Below are 22,925 nucleotides of genomic sequence, written 5' to 3' on the forward strand. Positions count from 1 at the left end.
ATATTTCTTTAGCATTTTTCAATAACAGGCCTAAATTACATCATTATTTTGAGAGATTTTAATTACCAAATAGGTTACCATACTTTTAACAGGAATATTACACATTGATATTTTTAAGTAGGGTCAAGATTGTAGATTCAATCCGGATAATTTTGAGAAGCTATTAATAATATTCAAAGCCAAAGGTACCTCAGTATACTATCACCAAGAAAAATAGTTGTGTCATCAGCAAATTGTGATATTTTAATTTGTCTTTCATGAATTTCAATACCTTTAATGGGGTGTTGGATTATCATATTACTTAACACTTGAGCTACAACCAAAAAAAGGAATGCAGAATTGGACTTGTCGGCTGCCTCGGTAGGAAACAGAAATGTTCACTTTTCAACTCTTTTGGACCGAGTCGTTTGTTAGGCTGCTTTGCTCACACATGAAACAGAAATGATTTGTTCACCTGTATACGCTATGCACATACGGCTGTCACATGATAAACGAACAAACGACTCGGACCAGATGACTCAGGAGGTGAAATAATCTGTCCCTCAGTATCATACTCCTAACCACTGAATTGTTATTCTGATACATTTTAACCATTATTTTATATATACTTTTGTAGGTGGAGGCTATGAAGATTGGAGCTAAAGAAATGAAGAAAGCATAAACAAGTGAAGATTGATCATAATGAAGTTATTCAAAAATTATAATCTTGACATTGGCTGTTTGTATAATTATGTTTTAATGTAATCAATAATAAACCATATTGACTTAATAATTTGACTGATAGGATCTGCAAGATCAAATGGTAGACATGATGGAAGAGGCCAGTGAGTTGCAGGAATCCCTCAGCCGCAGCTATGGCACACCAGAAATTGATGAAGATGAACTGGAAGCAGGTAGTTGTGTGTAAGTTCTGTATGTGTACATGAACAGTATGTGTGTATTTGGTGCTTATGGGCTTCACTTTTGTTCTCAGTTTCAGAGTTGGATGCTCTGTGAGATGAGATACTGCTGGACGATGGCAGCTCTTACTGAGGCCTCGTTTGCACCCTTCATTCCCAAAGGAATGCCCAGTGACACTAAAGCCAATAATATACAGTTTGCATTGCTAAAAGGATGACTAGACAAACATATTCAGTAACATGTCAGTATTTGTCTTTGTGACATTTGTTAAATACATTTTCTATGCATCTATTTGTGTGTATTTCTCAGGATTGCGTTCTGGCTGATGAGCTTGGCCTACACTGCCACATAGAGAAGGATAAACACAGTTCTCTAGTGTTTTGTTTATGTATGTAAGTAATGGCAGGCACGTGCACACATAGACATCAAAAGGGGCTTGAGCACCTGCCCTTTTTATTCCTGGAGAGAAAGTGCCCTTTTTTCTGGGGTGCTTTTTTTTTTAATTTTTGAAAAATAATATACATTCCTGTTTGCGCACAGCTTCCCTGTCAAACAAATATATTTATTGAATAGTGTATCTAAATATCAGGTCAGGAGTTCTGAAGCGCTCAAAAGTCAAAAGAGAGCGCATTGCATGTGAATGTCTTGACTGTGACTCACAGAAAGACGCGCGCCAGTATCATGCGCATGCACAGACCGCGCGCCAGAATACCGTTCTCTTTCGCGCTTGAACGAACAATAACACACACAATTATGCCAAAATGTCGTTTGTCAAGTATCTTCATAACATAAGAGCAGTCTTATGATGGACATAAAGAGTTGTGAGAGAATGAGGCGCGTGTAAGATCCGCGTCTCAGCAACGGCTGCTCTTAAAGGGCCAGCATCCAATAAAGCTTTCTGTCAGTAAAGTTAATCAAAGAACAAAGGGAACAGAGAAAATTACTCACTGCTCTTGACTTAAGACCTTGGGTAGCTTTAATAAGGATTAGTCTATATATAATTTATAATTTATGCAGCGCAGACTGTCTGATAACTTTATTCAATTCTGTATATGTCCTACCTGTTAGACAGGAAGGGCACAGGTAAATATGACATTTATAATGGGTTTATGTGAGGATTGTTTGAAGTTCACTTAAATTAAAAGCTGTTTTATTTTTTGAAGCCTAATAAATGTTTTTTAAAAATTGAATACTAAGGAGACCATGGTTTCTGTGTGAACTGATTATTTTGTAGACATCTTTTGAAAATGAAACAATTGCGTGAGTTTGAGGAAGATAAAATAAATTAACTTTTTAAATACATTTTTTAAAAATGAAGTCAGAGTTGTGTTAATATATATACTTTGTTTAAAAAAAAAGTATAAAATATACGTAATTATGAGAAGTGCCCTTTTTTTCACTTGAGCCCCTGCCCCTCAAAATGTCTGTGCACGTCCCTGAGTAATGGTGTATGGTAATGGATATGTTTTGAAAAATGAAGAAAAAAATATGCATATCCAAACCAATTTGTGCACAGGTGGAAGACACAATGTATTTAACATGCAAAATATGCATATATATATATTTTGCAACAATGCAAAATATTGGAAGTGTCTGCACACCCAAAAATCAAATGCTTTGATGCCCCTGATAAGGAGTGTGCCTTGCTTTACATTGTATGTATCCTCTGTGGATCCCCTGCAGTACCCTGCAGAAATTCTGCAACAAAAAAGCAAATACCCATGAGGAAAAAACAAACAAAAAAATCACGTCAATACAGACTGAGATCAAATTGTAACAACCTGTAGATAGCTAGACATACAAATTAAATAACACAAAAGGAAAAATAAACTATAAAATAAAAGGTTATATGGAACCATATTTGTATAAAATATGTGTATTTGTATTAATTATGCAAATGACCATATACAATATTTGCTGTAAAAAAAACAAATGATTGACTGAGGATCATCAAAATAATGGAACAGCTCCATTTAAAAAACATGCAGGTGGGGGTGGTGTTTTCAAAACGCAACATTTATAGATACAGATTTTTAACAAAATAATAATTTCCCCCCTTAATTATAAGACCAAATTTCACACTGTAAGTGGGATTCAGATGGCGGAGGCGAGAACCGGCTTACTCTCTCACACACTCTCTCACTCACTCACACACACACACACACTCTCTCACTCACTCACACACACACTCTCTCTTTCACTCACTCACTCACTCACACACACACACACACACACACACACACACACACAGGTGGAAGACACAATGTATTTAACATGCAAAATATGCATATATATATTTTTTGCAACAATGCAAAATATTGTAAGTGTCCGCACACCCAAAAATCTAATGCTTTGATGCCACTGATAAGGAGTGTGCCTTGCTTTACTTCACTCAAGACTTGTGATTATCTTTGATCTGTTGATTCTTTTGACAGAATTAGTGGGGAAAATGCAACTAAAATATTTTTTATGGGAGTGCAATTTCTCTCTCTGGCCCAATGAGCATAGAGCAAGGGTTTTTACTCTTTGCAGACATGGGGACACCAAACCCAGACTCTTAGCCAACCCCTTAATTATAAGACCAAAATTCACACTGTAAGGGGGATTCAGATGGGCAAGGAGGAGGCGAGAACCGGCTTACTCTCTCACACACTCTCTCACTCACACACACACACACACACTCTCTCACACACACACACACACATATGTAGTGTTTCCATGTTTTATGGGGACTTTCCATAGACATAATGTTTTTTATACTGTACAAACTATATATTCTATCCCCTAACCCTACCCCTAAACCTAACCCTCACAGAAAACTTTCTGCATTTTTACATTTTCAAAAAACATAATTTAGTATGATTTATAAGCTGTTTTCCTCATGGGGACCGACAAAATGTCCCCACAAGGTCAAAAATTTCGGGTTTTACAATCCTTATGGGGACATGTGGTCCCCACAAAGTGATAAATACACGCTCACACACACACTCTCTCTCTCTCTCTCTCTCACTCACTCACTCTCACACACACACACAGGTGGAAGACACAATGTATTTAACATGCAAAATATGCATGTCTCTAAAAACTGTCACAGGTGCTCATTTGATTTGCTCCAATAATACCTTCATAGATATGTGTTGTTTTATTTTGTTGTATGCTTCATTTCAAAAGATCTGCACCAAATTGCGATACAAAAACAGATGTTTAACTGTTTCTGCACCAGTGTTACACAAATGGGATGTTTAAATTAACAACATCAAATCTTATAATCCATCAAATATTCGTTAGTTGACTCCCTGTATGTAATCAAGTATTGAAAACAGAGATCTTCTATGCCGTCTGTTACCACTGTAGAAACTGTCAACAAGCGTGTTACGACAGTAAGTCACCGTTTGCAGTTATCATACAAATGAAATGGGAGAGCCGTAAACTGACACTATCTGTCGTACAATTTTCTGTGTCTTCTCTAATAAAACAACTTTATCGTAGTAAACTCCACACGTAGTTAACTCCAAAAAGACTATTTAGTGTAAAGATTAGCTGTTTCCTCACAAAGCAGTTTATTCAGAAGCATCTCCTCCACAGACATCCATTAAAAGAAAAAGAAAATAAAACGGCCAGTGTCCCTACCCGGCCCCGTCTGTGGGACCCCTGTTTATGCATTTCCATGACACGCTCGTTGGCTGAACTATGAAGAAATGTTCTGATTGAAAATGAAAAAGTAAAGGCGTGGCACGCACAAATACTTCACTTCCGGTTGCAAATGTACACACGGTGAAGTGGATAGCTAACTGTGCCGATATGGCGGAGAACACCTTGACTGTGACAGTTGCTCATGGTAAATATAACTGACCACCTTTAACAACATTGAGCTATGTCTAATGTAAATATAGTCGCTCTTATTGTTTAGGCTTAGTAGAATTGAAAATGAAGCTAGCTGTACATAAGATGAACATCATTCTAAACTAGAGGCGTTTGTTTCGCTATAAGTAAATACCGAATTGACATTTTAATTTTGATGAGTGCAGTGTTCATTAAGGTATGCTGTGTGATAAATGTAAAGGTTGGATTCGCAGTTGAAATATGCCAGCTAGCTCTCTTTCTTGGTTAGACATCATTTTGAATATTTAACCTGTCCACTGCCTTTTTATTTAATGACCGTTTTTTGTCTTAGGCACGACCAAACATAACATCACTTTAACTGCACAAGATGGACACGAACCCTTATTAAAGGATTTATGTGAGGCGCTGACAGAAGCCACAGGAGTACCAGCACCATCCCAGAAAATTATATTTAAAGGTAATATGCTCTGGTTTTGGCTAGAGGTTAAATTGCACCTCCGTTTTTTGCTTCCTGTGTTGGTTATACTGTACTTGTAAATGCTCACCTGTGTTTTGGGTATAAAAACAGCAGTAAAGATCAAAGGATGAGTAAACGTTTATTTTTCGGAGGTTGTGAACTCAAAACAGAGGAATGTTTGAAATAAAAGTATCATTGTGTATGTATTCCAATGCAACAAAAACATTGTGTGACTGAATGAAATTGTAACTCACTGTATGTTGTTCTGACTTGCTTCATGCCTTCTCCAACTACAGGGAAATCTTTGAAAGAGATGGAGGAATCTCTGTCAAGCTTTGGATTAAAGCAGGGTTGTAAACTAATGATGATTGGAAAGAGGGTAAGATGTGCATTGTATATAAATCCACATATATGTATTGTTAATTGTCTAATGAAGACTTGACTGTTTCATCTTTGAGTCTGTTTTGGTCAAACAAGCTACTTGCTTTATTTTTATAGAACAGTCCAGAGGAGGAAGCCGAGCTTAAAAAGCTCAAAGACCTAGAAAAGTCAGTGGAACAAACAGCCAAAAAGCTTGAGAAAGTGGATGGTGAACTGAACGGACTGAAGAATGTAAGACATAGGAAATTTAATTTTAACCTTCGCTCTTTTTCTCCTTATACATATGCTTAATACTTACTTACTTCATTATGCTTAATATTTACTATTCAATGGATCATTCCCAGGGTTTTCTTGCAAAGGAGTTGCAGGCCGAGGCTCTTAACAAACTGGACCACAGAGTGAAAGTTGCTGCTGAGCAGTTCATGAAACTTCTGGAGGAGATTGATGGAATTGTAATTTGCATTTAATTTTTTTACAAAAATGATTTTTAATATAATGAATATACACTCACTGAGCACTTTGTTAGTAACACCTACTTATTCATGCAGTTATCTAATCAGTCTATCGCTGGCAGGTGTGCAATGCATAAAATCATGCAGATTCAGGAGCTTCAGTTCATCTTCACATCAACAATCAGAATGAGTAAAAAATGCGATCTCAGTGACTTAGCGCGTAGCATGATTGTTGGTACCAGACGGGCTGCTTTGAGTATTTCTGTAACTGCTGATCTCCTGGAATTTTCATGCAAAACAGTCTCTATAGCTTATTTAGAATGGAGCCAAAAAATAAAATATCAAGTGTGTTGCATTTCTGTGGATGGAAACACCTTGTTGTTGAGGGAGAATGGTCAAGGGAGAATGGTTTGACTGGTTCGAGCTGACAGATTGGCTATGGTAACTCAGATTACCACTCTGTAAATTGTAGTGAGCAGAATATCATCTCAAAATGCACATGTTGAACCTTGAGGTGGATGAGCTACAACAACAGCAGCAGCAGACCACATCGTACACTTTATTTGGACCATAGTGTTCCTAATAAAGTGCTCAGTGAGTGTATTTAAATAGTTATTTCATTATGAATTGTTGTTGTTGAGTAATTTAATTTTACAAAACGTCTGTGCACTCTTTAATTGTAATGATAAAACTTTTTTTGTGCAGAGTTTGCCTGAGAATTTTAGTGATTGCAGGATGAAAAAGAAAGGACTTGTGAAAACTGTACAGGTACGAGAACTTCTCAATATAGTGTTAATATTAAACACATTCACCTCAGACTATTATGCAGTAGTTTTTAATCCAAACACCTGATTTTTAATACCCACCTGATTAAAATGTTTTTAAAATAAAATCTTATTCCTCATACACAGGGTTTCTTAGCTCAGTGTGACAAAATTGAAGCTGGAATATCAGATCACTTGGCTAAGATTCAGACAAAAAATTTAGCATTAGCAGAGTGATCATGAAGACACCTGACATCAGTAGTTACACGAGTTGCTCTGTGAGCAACTGAAGAACCCGAGAGCTTCGGCACTGGAGGTGGTCCTGCAGCTTGCCTACATCCCATGTCCTACATGTACCTGACCAAGGAATTTCATTTTCATGCTAAGTGTTGGAAATGCTTATGGCTGTGTCAAGTTTAGTGAAGAATACATGTGATAAGAGTGATAAAATGCTTTTATCATCTTGATAGGCTGAACCACTGATCAACACAGCTCTCTCTCATACAACTTTGTGACAGGCATTTAAATTACAGTCTTATCATTTTGGTGAACGAGGAAAAATAATGGTGCTACAACATCTCTCACCTAATTAAGTGATCTAATTTATATGTTGTTTTTTTAGGTGTATTTTATTTGGCTTTTCACTCTACATAGACCAGCATTGTGCTGTAAAAGATTTGGCTAAAAAATATTTTAAGAAATTGAACTTGGGAAAAGGCATGTGTATCTTGATAGTCCTTGTATTGTTTTTGTCATGATTAAATCTCAGGGTGCTTAAAACCACTGTGGTTGTTTCCATTGATTTATGTCTCCAATATTATTGTTAAATTCGCAATAGAAATTAAAATGTTTCAAGACAACTTTCTAGCATGTGTTAATGTAATTTTAAGAAAAAAAAAATTAACTTTCACTCATCATTTACTCACCGTCATGCATACCAGATGACAAACCGATCAATTTTGAAGTATTTTCTTTCTATCAATCACCACTTTCACTTTAACAATCTGCTTTTGGCGATTCACATTCTTTGTGCATATCGCCACCTACTGGGCTGGGAGGAGAATTTATAGAAAAAACTTAAACCCACACTTATATCACTTCTGATGATATGGATTTAACCACTGGAGTCTTATGGATTACTTTAATGCTGCCTTTGTGCATTTTGGATCTTCAACATTTTTTAATGGATCTACAGAGCTGAAATTTTATTCAAAACAAATCTGTTTGTGTTCATTTTTGAGTGAACTATCCCTTTAAGCATTCATCTCATTTGGCAGTTTGTCTCATCAATATGTATAATCCTAAATCAGAGTTTAAATTATATCTTCACTGTAAATTATGATACCTTATGTTTAACATACATAAAACATTACATTGTTAAGAAAATGTGATGACTAACATACCTTTATTTTCAAATAGTTTATTAATTACAAAACGTAAATGCCCAGCAACTACATTGAAGTCATAATTCCAGGATTTATTTCCCAACATTTACATACCAGAACAGCAAATGTTTGAGGTTTCTCACAGAGTACTTGTATTTATGTGTATTTCATATTTATGTACAAGTTTACTTGTACTGTTTAAATAAGTCCATAAGTAAGGTCAAATGATCTTGCCTTTCTAATGTATTGCCTTGCACTAACCCATGAATGTGGGAAAAGGAGACAATTAAACACGTTGTAGTATTACAGTGTAGTTGCATTAGAGTCAGTATAGTGTCCAGCCCTGTCCTAATCATCCTTGTCTTTAGCACCGTGCTTCAGGATACGTGTGAATTCCACATAGTTGAAGTTTCCTTTCTTGTCAATTGGGGCCTCTCTAAATAGCTCGTCTACTTCTTCATCTGTGAATCTGTCACCCATGGTGGTTAAGAGCTCCCTCAGGTAGTCCTCCTGAATAAAACCTTATACCAAATATTTAGCAAATGGGTTTTATGCATTATGTATAAATGCAGTGTCCAAGTGAACAAATGTGTCATGTGCATTATACATGATGAAAATAACAAACACAGGAGCTAAATCAATGTTTATATGTTATATAACTCATTTTAGTAATAGCTTAGTAAACAATATATTTAAAAAAAAAATGTGCTTCAATAAAAAAACAGTCAAATACAAATGTAAACCAAGTACAGAGTTAAATCAATGTTTAAGAAAATCATTTTGATGATATGGGATAATTAAATACAGAAACAGTGTTAGTTGTTATTTTATTTCAATAGACTGGTGTCCGTTGTTTGGTCATGCTTACCTGTGCCCTCCTCGTCAAAACAAGCAAAGGCATTTTTGATGACATCTTCAGGGTCTGTGCCATTAAGTTTCTCTCCAAACATTGTGAGGAACATTGTGAAGTTTATGGGACCAGGGGCTTCATTCATCATCGCCTCAAGGTATTCGTCTGTAGGGTTCTTACCTAGTAACAAAATAACAACCTGTCAGTAGATGAAAGCCAGTTTGTGTCTGATTAAAGTATTAGTTCACCCAAAAATGAAAATTCTCTCATCATTTACTCACCCTCATGCCATCCCATGTGTGCATGACCTATTTTCTTCAGCAGAACACAAACAAAGATAGTTAGAAAAATATCTCAGCTCTGTAGGTCTTTTCAATTCCAATGAATGGTGACCAGACCTTTAAGGCTCCAAAAGCACATAAAGGTAGTGTAAAGGAATTCAAATGACTCCCATGGTTTAATCAATGTTTTTTTAAAACTATATGATAGGTGTGGGTGAGAAACAGATAAATATATAATAGTTTTGCAGAAGAAAGAAAGAAAGGCATGAATGTGAGTAAATGATGAGATAATTTTTATTTTTGGGTGAACTATTCCTTTAGGGATTAGGTTTTTCTTTTTTTTTTTTTTTACCCTTACCTAATGAGGCCAACATATCATGTAGATCCTCCTTATCTATGAAGCCATCACGGTTCTGGTCAATCATATTGAAGGCTTCCTTGAATTCTTGGATTTGTGACTGGTCGAACATGGCAAACACGTTTGAGGTAGCCCGCTGGGGGCGCTTTTTGGTGGTTTTCCCCTTAGCCCTTTTGCTAGACATTTTGATAGTTCTGTGCTGTTAAAACTGAAATACAGAGGTAAATTGCTTGTTAGTCTTGCACGTTAGAAAGAACATACATATATTCAGCTAATAATATAGGAGTACAAGAGCTATTAAAAAAAGATGCTGCCACATTACATGATACACATTCACTTAATTTTGATTTTATTAAATTATAATTTATGCCAACCCTAAAAATTACTTCAACTTATTTAAAACAACACGTCGATTACTAACTGCATAATCATTAACAGAACAGCTGAGCACAAACATAATATAAAGCTCAATATTCGTTGTTATCATCAGCTTATTTTTAAATATCAGTTGTGTTCTTTCCGCATTTTGGCATAGAGAAAGTCTGTGTAAAACTACTACAAAGCTTGTTTTGTTGACAGGAAGCAGCAGAACACATAACCTTTAATGCGCTAGCTAGTAAGGTAACTGTATTGTTTCTTTTAAATAATCTGTGTCGAGTATAAACAAATATAAAACTATAAGTTAAAATGCAACACGATGTCTCAAATTTAGTAAAATGACACATACCTATCCCGGTAAAATAGGCAGGGCGCCTCAGCAACGGTTACACGCTGGTCACTTATTGAAACGCTACAGCACCCCTTTGAAGGTTATTGCAATGGTAAAGTCTCATCGACATTACGGACTGGAATATCCCATGAGTTGTCCCGTAGGGGTGGGTGCAGATTATCCAACTGGAAGAATGCCAAAGTGAATGGTTGTATGGGTGGTGTATTGTTGTAGAAAGGTGAGTGTATTTGTGTTCACTATTATGGTGTCTATGAATTATAGGCCAGAGACATAACAAACAAACAAAAAAAGAAAAACAAAACAATGGGATTAACATGGTGGCTATTTTAAAAATGGCTGTTTTGTTTTTTTTTATTATTATTTTTAAAACATATTATATAAAAATAAATATAAATATAAAGCACATTCTAAAGAGCTACATAATTTATTATCATTGTTCTAATAGGACATTGGAGGAATAGATTGTACTAAAGAGTTAAATATTGATAAAAAATAAATAAAAAAAAACAGTCCAACATGCTATTGATAGCACTCCAACAGTAAAAGAAGTAATGACCGTTACCATTTAAAAATATTGGAATGCTGCTCTCATTGTTGTTTAATTGTGCGTATACTTTGAATTTCGCGCGTTATCAGAGTTCACATGTTGAAACTGCCTGCCTTTTTGTCATGTCTAAATTTAACAGGCCCACTGGCCATACAAGGTCGTGCCTGTTCACTGCAATCTGCAGAGTGGCAGCATTATTTTTGTTCAGTGGAGTCCCGTACTGTTGGCTGCCCCATACCCGCCGCTGTGTCTGGATTTTCACTCGCTTCTCATTTTTTGGAGTTTGCACCGTCTTCCTTATTTTTCCTGCAATTTTGACTTGGTAAGTGACGGTATTTTTTCTATAATAGAGGCCAGCCCTGGTCCAGGTCAAATAATATGAATTGTTTAAGTGAAATGTAATTGTATTAATTAGTTACACCACAACATACAAAATTAGTTATTGAACAAATTGTTGTCAGATAGACTTTGTGTATTTGGATCAGATAGGCTATGCATGGTCTGTATCATATTTTTTTATGTTCATACTGATATAATAAAATATTATGATATTAAGACCTTTTAACAAAGTATATGTCTGTTAAACTATATAACTATATAAACTATGAAACAAGACACTGTGAAAACATTAAAAACCTGTGAAGCTTTTCTGAAGACTGACAACTGAAATCCTAATAGATAAACTATTATTGTTTATCTTTCATTCTTGATAAAAATTGATTCAGATATTTATGATTTTGTGCATTTGAAATAACACTCAATGGGAATTGTACTTGAGGCTGCAAACAGAGATAGATAAAGGGTTCCTTGGGCCGAACTGAAAAGAACCTTCAGGATGTCAGGATCCTTAAAACTACAAATGGAACAACAGGAACGGGACCTTGAGACGCGATATGAGAGCTGCTATCACCAAAGCTCCTTGTCATCTGTTAGCCGCCAGTCTTATGCTGCTTATACGAGCAGCCATGGGTAAGAGAACAGTGGGGACAAATGTCCCTGTGCTCATGCTGCCCCAAAGAATGGCTCCTCTTGAACAACCCCTTACTACCCCTGACAGCGCTGCTTTTTTAGATCTCAGTACTTTTTCTGCGCTGCTTTTTCCCACTGCTTATTCCACTTCTTATTTGGATTTATATAATATATGACGTAACTACATCATAACCCTTTCATTTTAACCCAATGACAATTATTTGTTTGCTTTAAATTATATTTTCTTTAATTATCTGTTATCAGTTTAACTTTAGATCTTAGTGATTGCGAACAATAAGTACAACCAATTAAAACATATATATTCTATGTAGAGTCAGCTGCAAAAGGACTTTGTTTTTATATGACACTGAAATAGGGATATTATTTGAACTTTTGCTAGTTGGCTGACAAAAAAATGATTGGTAGCCTGAGCAGCTGGTACATTGCAGAATACTTTTATGCTGCTATCAGAGCTGTGTATTTTGAGTTTGGGGACTATGTTCATATTTAGATCAGAAGCTTTTGTTATAAAGGAACCTATTTGCTGTTGAGGACTACATGACCCTGTGGAAGGAAGAATCTGAGCCTCTTTGGGAATGAGCCAAAGTTATTAATGGTCTCAAGGATTATTTATGGTCACTGAAACATGAAATCACAGAAGTTGGGCTGGACTGTAACTGTACATAAACTCTACAACACTTTGATGAGCTAGCTGTGAGTCAAATATTGAAAAAAAAATAATCAGAAGTGACACTATTGAAGCGCTCAGATATCTGATATTGTTATTATTTTCCATGATGGCTATTATGTGTATAGCAATGGCCACCTGGATGCTTTGCACAAGATGCACCCTCTTTATACTGATGTGGTCTGAACCTTGTCTGATCTCTGCTGTTTTGTGGTTAACTTATTTATAGTTGTTGAATGTTCCTGATAATAATTTTTAATTGTTATTAATATACGGTATGTACATATATCTAACAAGACGATAAAATCATTTGAAATCTACCCATCTACATTTATGTAGCACTTCCATTTTACGGTATTACTTAATGAAACAAATCTTGAGAATGACTGGAGGCTGCAGTTATGTCAATATATTTAGTAACAGAGTGAGATAAAAAGACCAGTTTCTCAAATACCAGACTGGTATTCAAATAGTGATCTGTGTTTTATCTGTAAACCAGTCTTAATGCCATAATAATGCTGGAAGTTGTGACTTGTGGATGAATGTCAATCATTAGCACACCACCAGGTTTATCTCCTGCTGACATCTGTTTCCAGGAATGTTTGTTTCTCATGGTCATGGTCTTACTTTTACCAACAACCAGAACCTATTTTGCGCATTAAAAGAGAAAAATATATTTCGTAATGATTATGAAGAACATAGCAACATAGTGAGTTGATATGCTTTACGCAATAACAAAATCCCTTTTCAGCTGCTGCTTTCAGGCATTTTAATATAATTTTTAATACATGCTTAATATAGTAAGCGTCTCTGCTAATATTTAGGCTACCTTCCACTAACACAATAAGATAAACTTTCAAGTGACTCGATTTCACCCTAATCCATTAATGCTGCTTTAATATTGTAAAGCTATTGAAGCTTTGTGGATACAGTTTTTTAACTATTGTGTTTTGATAGATGCTGGAGACTACTTCATTATTCTTTTTTAGAAAAAAATTCAGAAGTGTCCATGGTGCAGTTTGTCATTTTAGTTTACAATCTAATCTGATGGTTTGGTCATTGGCTTGATTGATGTTGACTGTTGATTAGGTACAAGACCTCAGTGAAGAAGGAGAAGAAAGTGAGCACAATCCCCAAAAAAGACAAGCGCTCCTACCTGGCATTGGACAAAGAAAACGAGGTCATTGGATACGTTGTGCCAGTCTTTAGAAGCAGGTGATTGCACTGCAAAACACATCAACCCCTTTAATTTGAAAACATATTTTATATTGCTGTAAATTCTAAATGAATCTAAGTTCATTGTGATTTGAATTCATATTGCTTGAAAATGTAATTCTGATGAAGAAAATCAAGTTGAAACTGTAAAAACTCATACAGTTGATTAGAAATGGCAGAAATTATTGTGACGAGTTAAATGGATGAATACAATAATGTGGTTATCAGGAAGAATTTTCAGGGTCTCAGCATGATTATTTCATCTAAACTTTTATCTAATTTTAACGAAGTAATGGCTGTAAAGTGCAGATAATTCAGGGGTAGTGATTGAAAAGCTATTGTTAATACACAAAGAAGCAAAAATCTGGGTTCCTGTGAGGCACTTTACAATAGAAGATGATGGGGGCCAATCCATAAACGTTAAAATACTCACTCAAGTATATATATATATATATATTCATTAACATGATTAGATGTAATGTAAACAAACCGTGAAATTACTGTAAAAATTATGATTTAAACAACGTTATAGCTCAAATTATACAGAGTTTTAACAGACAAATTAATGTAAGTGATTTTGTAAAATTATAAGCTTCACATTTCTGCCATTAAACACTACAAAAATTGGCCCCAAACCCTTCCATTGCAAGTGCCTGGCTGTAACCTTGATTATTGCTTCTTTTTTTTAAGAAATGTAGGGATGAGTCAAAATTTATTTTTGTGAATGTTATGCCACAAATGCTGACGATTGAGCTTACCTTGTATTGAACCTAGACTGTTACGTTAACTTTAGTTACATTTGATTAGCCATGCTGATGTTAATAAATATGGAAATGAAGAAATTGTATTAGTAACAAATTTTTAGTTATTTTGAAGCCAAGTTGTGCTCAATAAGTTAATGTTCCTGATCAGTCATTTAGCCACTCAGGAACTGATGGAGTCTCAGGAGGAAGTGAAGGAAGAGGGTGTGGGGTATGTCGTGATGAGAAACCTGTTCTCCAGAGAGACTGACTTCAAGATGAAAACTGAGAAGAAGACCAGGGAGACCAGTATGAGAGAGTCTGCCGATCGCCTTGCTCTGGGCAGAAAGGTTTGATCTAATACATTTAACAAGAAGATTTTTTGACATATTGTGTCTTTAAAGGGGCAATCCACACAAAAATTTACATTCTGTCATCATTTACTCATATAGCCTAATATTTTTCCAAACTCAGATTACTTTCGTTCTTCCGTGGAACACGAGGAGACAATTTGAAGAATTTTGATGCTACTCTTTTTTTTTTTTTTTTTCATAAAATGAAAGTGAATGGTGACTTAGGTTGTTTGTCCCTAACATTCTGCCTAACATCTTGGAACAATATGAGGGTGAGTAAATTATGACAGAATATGTAATTTAATGTAAGAAAATGATCTGTGATTTAAATAACTATTAAAAGGGTTCATTTTACTTTTTTTACCTACACCTACAATTCTTTATGACCAAACTATATTTTGAAGGAAAGCTGGCTGATTCTAACAGACACATACTATTCATTTTCGCATAGGACTATTCCAACAGTGTCAGTATTTACATAATTGTTTGACCCAGGGTTAATTTTTGGGTTTATTTACACAAGATGCACGAGAGAGCAGAATTCCAGAAGAAGATGAATCCAGACAGTTTGACTCACCTCCCAGAGTTTACTTTGAAACCACGTGGTCAGACCGTGTGGGAGGGGAAGAGTGTGAAACTGCACTTCACTGTGGCTGGATGGCCCAAACCCCGCGTCGCTTGGTCAGAAACACCAGAGATCACATGCAGAAATACCAGTACAGTACTGGTTAAATGCAATGCATATTCATAAGACCAATGTACATTTAAATTCTGATCTTTTGCTGTCTATTTCATTCTGCTTCTCAGGTACAAAAACAACGTTGTAATCGATGTCAAGTCTCACCCTGAGAAGTACATCACAGAGAGCCAATACAACATGCATTCTCTGGAAATCATAAAGTAAAGAAAGTTTTATTTATTTTAATGATGTGTATGAAAGTTTGTTTGTGTTACTCTCAGCTACAGTGACTTCTCCATTATATTGCAATAAATATGCAGAAAGATTTTATTATTTCATAATATCAGTATCATGCAAAAGATAAACATGAAAGGCAAATATGAGTGTTTTAACTGTATTTATTATTTTATTAATATTATATTATAATTATTTTATATAACTCTATCTAAAATTATTTGTGTGTATTGCAGCTGTGATTTTAGTGACACTGCTGAATATCGGATCTCTGCACTCAATGTGAAGGGAGAGAGTTCTGCTTTTGCCCATGTCATTGTTAAAAGTGAGTACTGCACCTCTTGCCAATTTACTTGGTGCATGACATGTGTTCAAGGTACTATAAAATACTTTCTCCTTTAACAATTTATTATGCCGATTCAGCTACACGTATGCCATTTGTAGGTTGATTGCCCTGAAAAGTGTAAACACTGTTTCTCGGTGGTGCTATGATTGTTTGAGCATTCAGACCAGCCTGACATAACAACACTGGCTCGACCAATGTTTTGAGTTTAAGGCGGGACTTTCTGTTTGTTTGACCAATAGAAGATGTGGGAGTGTTCAGGAAAGCTACTTCAAAACAGAGTGATCTTTTGTTGATGCTAGTGGCACAGAAATTACATACTTCACCTTAAAGTAATTTAGCCATGTATCAAGGATGTATATTTTATGTTCATAAAGGACATATTCAAAGGTCATACTGCTGTAGCCTGTTAAGTTTTACTCTATTAAAAGTCATTGTGTAGTCATCTACATCTTTCTACTGAATTTAGGGACATAGCTCAGTTCTCACACTAGTGTGTAACTTACACCTGTCTAATTTACAGCTGCTGCTCCTTTGACATTCTATTTTAAGGCCTTTGCAGCGCCTCAGTTTACCATGTGTTATTCTAGGGCATCTTTCTACTATCTCTGCACATTAATGTTTAGTATTTAATACTTTCAGATGTACCATTCAGAGGTTGATTACTATATTTAGAGTGAGGCAGATGTTTCTGTTACCAATACAGCATATGGATTAGTTTATTTTTTTATTTTTTGTATCTATCATTCAATAAACATTTGCTTGTATTTCCATTTTAAAGGATTCAAGGATGGAGAAGCAGTGATTGAAAGGCCTCGTAAGTTTCACATACTGTCCAATACACTTTATGAGTGGCTCTAGGACACATCATTTTTTGTATATACTTAAATATAAATACCATCAACCTTGTGTTTTTCCTATACAGTAAACTGTACAATTAAGTTAATACAGTTTCATCATTTTAAAGTAGATTAAAAAAAAACAATTATATGACTTTTGAGTCATTTTTTGTTCATGTTTTGTGCAGATGGTTACAGCCCTGAATATGGTGTCACCTTCTATACGACCATTATTGACAAGTTTGGTGTTTCATTCGGCCATGAGGGAGAGACCATGAGTTTGGGCTGTACTGTCATTGTCTACCCCAATGTCAAGCGCTACCAGCCAGAGATTGTGTGGTACAGAAATGGTGGGTATGAAAATTAAAGGAATAGTTTACCCAAAAATGAAATTTCTCTCATCATTTACTCACTCTCATGCCATTTCAAATGAGTATGACTTTCTGTCTTCTGCAGAATACAAAACAAAGATTTTTAGAAGAATATTTTAGCTCTGTAGGTTCATACAATGCCAAAACGATGAATGGTGGCCAGAACTTTCAAGCTCCAAATATCACAAAGTTAGCATAAAAGTAATTCACAAGACTCCAGTGGTTAAATCAATGTCTTCAGAAGTCGAAATGCCTTCAGAAGCGTGAGTGAGAAACAGATCAATATTTAAGTTATTTTTTTTACTATAAATCTCCACTTTCACATTCTGAAGGATTTAAATATTGATCTGTTTCTCACCCAATGCAATTGCATCGCTTCAGAAAACATATATTAAACAAATGGATTACTTATATGCTGCCTTTATGTGATATTTAGAGCTTCAAAGGTCTGGCCACCATTCACTTGCATTAAAATGACCTACAGAGCTGAGATATTCTCCTAAAAATCTTTGTTTGTGTTCAGCAGAAGAAAGAAAGTCAAGAAAGTCATAAACCATTGTTAAATGACAGTAAAGCCACACCTGTGAACGCACATTCTATGTTAATACACTAAATTGCTACGTTCTTTGGCAACCACAAATTTCTACATTTAGGATAATGTTTAATTATTATTCATAATAAATTCAACTATTTATTAAACATTGGTGTCTTCTATCATATTGTTGTTTCAGTTGTTTTATAAAAGCAATAAGCCAGGAGAGGTTATACATTACAGTGATTTTACAGTGGCCTCTTGTGGCTTTTTGCTTTAAAGTAAAACACAGTCTTGACCAATCTCTGATTATTTGGGTGATATTTAGAAATGTTGAGGTTAAATCGGCCTTATGACGGTTCCAAAATCTACTAACAGCCTTCCTAGTATTACTAACAGCCTTCCTAGTATTTCACATTTTCTGTTTTTGAATGGTTATAAGTAACATTTTAAAAAACAAATCTGTAAAATATGTGTTAATTTAATTTCAGCAATTTTGTGTAAAATAAATCTTTATATACTGTAGCATATTCATCTGCCATTAAAAAAACTCCTATCGGTCAACCAGGTGTCATCTTGTCAGCTTCTAAGTGGGTGAACATGCACTGGAGTGGTGAGCGAGCCATTTTGACACTTGTTCACCTCAACAAAGAAGACGAGGGTCTCTACACCCTCCGTGTCAACACCAAGTCTGGCTTCGACACCCATTCTGCTTATGTATTCGTCAGAGGTGAGTCCTGTATACTGCATGTGCTGCACATCACAGGAAGTAATTTGCCTTCTTATTAGTAACAACATGCAATATGTCTCATCTCACTATGGAAATTACATTAACTATGGAAAGTCCTTGTTCAGAAAACCATTTAAAGTTATTGTTAGTGCATAGGGCTTTTCACATTATGTGTGCACTATATCTTTAAGAAGCAAGTTGCCACATGTATTAGGTTTCTCTCTAGGAATGCTGCTTCTATCTTTGGTTGACAACACTAATGGCAGCCAGTGGGGAGGAGAAGTTAACCTTAATCCTTAAATATCTTTAATTAAGATCTAGGATCCTATTTGAAGAGCACTAGTACTAAGCACAGCACAATGCCATAAGTCATACATGCCAAGTCCATGGGCATAGCCATTAAGTTTAGGTATTTTCATGCAAGCTTGCGCTAAGTCTAGGTGCAAATGTGTTTGGCGAAATCGCAAAGCGCTATATGAGCTGTGTCAAGTACAATTTAAATTTTGTGGTTCTTCTCCCGTTATTGAACCATCTGCGTCCCATTATAATTCATTTAATTTCCTATCAAGCACCAGCGACATAACACTTCCAACGAAAATAAAATATAATCGAAATAAAAAAGTGGTCAAAACAAATTACCAAATCCAAACCTTTTACACAAAATTACCAATACAAATTATATCATAAATACAATTGTGAATATAAATATATATTAATTATAACTGAAAAGTAAACCATGACTTATAGATAGTTAATAAATTCAATTTCTTTTCATAAAATGACTGCAAAAGTGATTGTCAGGGACAAACTTTGACGTTCGACTATATTTTCAGAGTTTGGACATGAACGTTATTACCACCTGCTGGTGAAATCTGCGAAATGCAAATGCAGGAATTGAGTTCACACATAAGATAAGGTGTCCTTTTCAATCATTTTAGCGCAATTACCTATTTCTCAGGAAAATAGCAAATTGCTTTGCTGCACATTCATTAACATACAATCAACCCACAGTTTGCGCACATCCACCCACAGATAGTGCAAACACTCCCACCCACACTCGCTTGTGCTGGCACTAAAATCGCATTTAGAATTAGCGCTCATGAAAATTGGATAAGACATAGCACACGGTCGTTGTGTGTCGCGCTTTGTGCACTCCTGAAAATAGAGCCTGAGAAAATATGTTGTAAAAGACCTCTGTTTGGTCGGGAAAGGTGGAAGCTGGAGCCGGATGCACATTCAACGAACTTTAATCCAAACACCACATTAGACTGAAAACATAATTACAACACACACAGCTTCAAGGTGTCTCTCTTTCTCGGCGTCTCTCTCCCAACTGCAGCTCTGCTCCCGGCTTTATCCCTGCCTGCTTGCACCATCATAACATTGCCACACATGCTAATAGAACCTTAATGGATTTTAGGCTTGTTGTTGAATGTTAAATAGGGTTTTAAATGATTACTAAATAATGGCAGAATTACAGAAATTATGGTTTATGAGTCCGGTCTTAATTCATTTACTACCTTAAAATATTTTAAGCTTGTATTTAGTCATAAATGCAGTGTTTAAAAGGGATGTTGGTCATAAATGGGGTGTTTTTGCAATAACTTACGTCACCAAAAAGGATTAGTTGAGCCATTGTTGCTGTTTCAGACTAGTTGGGATGCTTAAACAAAAAGAGCAATGTTTTATAGCACCACAGAGCCACAATGTTTAATTTGTTCAGGGAAATTAACCTGTAATTGACTTAATTATACAGTATCTGTCTCTGCCCTGGAGAAAGTATACACACTTTGGCTTTTACAGGGGCTTAAAGCTGTGGTCAAGAAATGCTTCCTAAGAAAGAAGACCGAAATTAGCTAGGTGTTGTAATGAAGTGAAGGCGCTGTCATGTAGCTTGCTTTGCTATAAATGGATATGACAGCAGGGAACAAATCTTTCAGCGGATTTGTCTGTGTGTATCAGATGCTGAAGTGGAGGAGGAAGGGGTTCCTGTTGCTCCTCTTGATGTGCGTTGTCACGACGCTAATAAAGATTATGTGGTTGTTACCTGGAAGCAGCCAGCAGTGGAGGGGAGCAGTTCCATCATGGGCTACTTCATTGACAGGTGAGTCACATGGCATTCAAATTCACACCACCAGTGTGATCATAAAATCCATGTCGTTGTTTATCATTTAAATATTTATTTGAAGGTGTGAAGTTGGCACTCATCACTGGGCTCAGTGTAATGACACTCCCGTGAAGTATGCCCGTTTTCCTGTCACCGGGCTTATTGAGGGCCGTTCCTACTCCTTCAGGGTGCGAGCCCTCAATAAAGCCGGAGTGAGCCATCCATCTCGTGTCTCTGATCCTGTAGCTGCCATGGACCCAGCAGATCGGGCCCGCCTTAGAGGTGAGGCTGATAGAATAGATATTGAAGAGCAATAGTACTTCATTTGTACAAAATCACACATTATTTTTTCTTCTATCACAGCTGGTCCCTCTGCTCCATGGACTGGAATGATCAAATTCTCTGAGGAAGACCCTACAGGTTAAATTGTACACTAACTTGATGATAAGCTTTCATTCTAGCTTTATTACAATTTCAGAAGCTTTAAGAGAAACAGACTATTAATTGGGAAATTATGAAGGACGAGACTTGATTTATCCATCAGGTTTTGATTGGATTTTGGATTGATATTATTGATAAATATTACTTTTCCCTGCCATATAACACACAGTTAGCTTTGTTGGTGTTCCCAAATGCATTCAGGTGGATTTAGTGATGTTAAATTATATTTTTGACTTCAGGGTAACCAGGTAATTTATGTTACCACAAGAAAAACAAAACTGTTAGGTTAATTGTTTTTTCAGTGTGCCCATGTGGCTTTTGTTACATTGACAGAAAAGAAAAGCTGTTTTAAATGAATTGCATGTTGAAATGAAAAAGTATTAAATAATTTCTTTCTTTAAAATAGCATGCATGGATGAGTTGTGCACAGTAAGAACACACTGTGACCTTAAAATGTTAACCTAAAATGTGCTTCATGTGGTACAATCTAAATAAACAGTTTTTTATTCAAGTCAAAAATATTATTTAATGTAACATCAACCTGAACAGGTTATACCAACAAACACATTTTAATGGTAAGATCAGGTATCCATAGTTCTTTGGTAACAGGTGTAGGTTACTGCTTTTTACAGTGTATACATTTATTTAGAAAGCAAATAAGGTCCATTTTGATTTCATGTTGTCTTTAAATCTGTGTGTACAGTATATTAAAATATTAAATATGACTGCCTTTGAACTGTTATTTAACTTGTTTCTCTCAGTGGGGGTTGTCCCTGGTCCGCCCACTGACCTGGCTGTCACTGAAGCTACTAAGAGTTACGTGGTATTGAGCTGGAAGCCACCTGTGCAGAGAGGACATGAGGGCGTCATGTATTATGTGGAGAAGGTGAGGGAGAATGAGAACAATATACAGTTTTCTTGTTTGATTTTAACTTTTATGAGTATAACACTGGACTGACAAATCTTTTTCCCAGTGTTTGGTGGGTACAGACACATGGCAGAGGGTGAACACTGGGATACCAGTTAAGTCCCCACGCTTTGCCCTGTTTGACCTTGCTGAGGGTAAATCTTACAGCTTCCGTGTGCGCAGCTGCAACTCTGCCGGAGTTGGAGAGCCATCGGAAGAAACTGGGGCAACCACTGTAGGAGATAGATTGGGTGAGTATTAGCACTTGACACAGAAAGAGAAAATAGGTTACTGATACATGTTTTGTTTTACATGATAGAAAGTGTGTTTCTGTGGTTCTTGATAATGGGATAATTCACACAAAAATGAAAATCCTCTCATCATTTACTCACCCTCATGCTATTTCAGATGTGTATGACTTTCTTTCTGCAGAACACAAACAAAGATTTCCAGAATAATATCTCAGCTCTGTAGGTCCAATGAAAGTGAATAGTGACCAGACTTTTCAAGCTCCAAAAATCACATATAAGCAGAATAAAAGTAATCCATGTGACATCAGTGGAGTACTTAAGTCCTTTTTTACTATAAATTTCCACATTCACATTCTGAAAGTGGAGATTTATAGTAAAATACGGATTGAAATATTGATCTGTTTCTCACCCAAAGTGATTGCATTGGTTCTGAAGACAGATTTGACCACTGGAGTCGTATGTATTACTTTTATGCTGCCTTTATGTATTGTCTGGTCACCATTCACTTGCATTGTATGGACCTAAAGAGCTGAAATATACTTCTAAATATCTGTGTTTGTGTTCAGCAGGAGAAAGAA

At 35.9% G+C, this 22,925-nt stretch overlaps 3 protein-coding genes and 1 pseudogene across 4 annotated transcripts in view; 3 read left to right on the top strand and 1 right to left on the bottom strand.

Moving 5' to 3' along the window:
* Positions 1-465: 465 nt before the first annotated feature.
* LOC127649711 (charged multivesicular body protein 5-like) lies at positions 466-1,252 on the top strand (annotated as a pseudogene).
* Positions 1,253-4,540: 3,288 nt separating this feature from the next.
* bag1 (BCL2 associated athanogene 1) lies at positions 4,541-7,592 on the top strand. Its single transcript, XM_052134589.1, has 7 exons — positions 4,541-4,738; positions 5,075-5,200; positions 5,497-5,579; positions 5,699-5,812; positions 5,926-6,033; positions 6,739-6,801; positions 6,945-7,592. Exons 1-7 carry the CDS (start codon positions 4,702-4,704, stop codon positions 7,032-7,034), a joined length of 621 nt encoding a protein of 206 aa, XP_051990549.1. The 5' UTR covers positions 4,541-4,701; the 3' UTR covers positions 7,035-7,592.
* A 605-nt stretch (positions 7,593-8,197) lies between these two features.
* LOC127648940 (myosin regulatory light chain 2, smooth muscle minor isoform-like) lies at positions 8,198-10,473 on the bottom strand. The gene is made up of 4 exons (XM_052133781.1): positions 10,399-10,473; positions 9,672-9,879; positions 9,051-9,212; positions 8,198-8,703 (listed from the first exon to the last, which is right to left on the bottom strand). Exons 2-4 carry the CDS (start codon positions 9,853-9,855, stop codon positions 8,531-8,533), a joined length of 519 nt encoding a protein of 172 aa, XP_051989741.1. The 5' UTR covers positions 9,856-9,879; positions 10,399-10,473; the 3' UTR covers positions 8,198-8,530.
* A 648-nt stretch (positions 10,474-11,121) lies between these two features.
* myom1a (myomesin 1a (skelemin)) overlaps positions 11,122-22,925 on the top strand; it is a 33,436-nt gene continuing 21,632 nt past the window's right edge. Inside the window, exons 1-15 of one of the 2 annotated variants that reach the window (XM_052134135.1) lie at positions 11,122-11,270; positions 11,727-11,917; positions 13,695-13,820; positions 14,733-14,910; positions 15,437-15,594; positions 15,721-15,813; positions 16,063-16,151; positions 16,951-16,986; positions 17,197-17,358; positions 18,480-18,641; positions 20,604-20,745; positions 20,831-21,030; positions 21,112-21,168; positions 21,951-22,075; positions 22,164-22,347. In XM_052134135.1, the coding sequence (XP_051990095.1) occupies positions 11,784-11,917; positions 13,695-13,820; positions 14,733-14,910; positions 15,437-15,594; positions 15,721-15,813; positions 16,063-16,151; positions 16,951-16,986; positions 17,197-17,358; positions 18,480-18,641; positions 20,604-20,745; positions 20,831-21,030; positions 21,112-21,168; positions 21,951-22,075; positions 22,164-22,347 (1,846 nt within the window). In that variant the 5' untranslated portion in view covers positions 11,122-11,270; positions 11,727-11,783. The remainder of the gene's footprint in view (positions 11,271-11,726; positions 11,918-13,694; positions 13,821-14,732; positions 14,911-15,436; positions 15,595-15,720; positions 15,814-16,062; positions 16,152-16,950; positions 16,987-17,196; positions 17,359-18,479; positions 18,642-20,603; positions 20,746-20,830; positions 21,031-21,111; positions 21,169-21,950; positions 22,076-22,163; positions 22,348-22,925) is intronic. The other variant, XM_052134136.1, reaches the window with a different exon arrangement.

This window comes from Xyrauchen texanus, chromosome 9, assembly GCF_025860055.1.
Source record: "Xyrauchen texanus isolate HMW12.3.18 chromosome 9, RBS_HiC_50CHRs, whole genome shotgun sequence".
Classification (NCBI taxonomy): Eukaryota; Metazoa; Chordata; class Actinopteri; order Cypriniformes; family Catostomidae; genus Xyrauchen; species Xyrauchen texanus.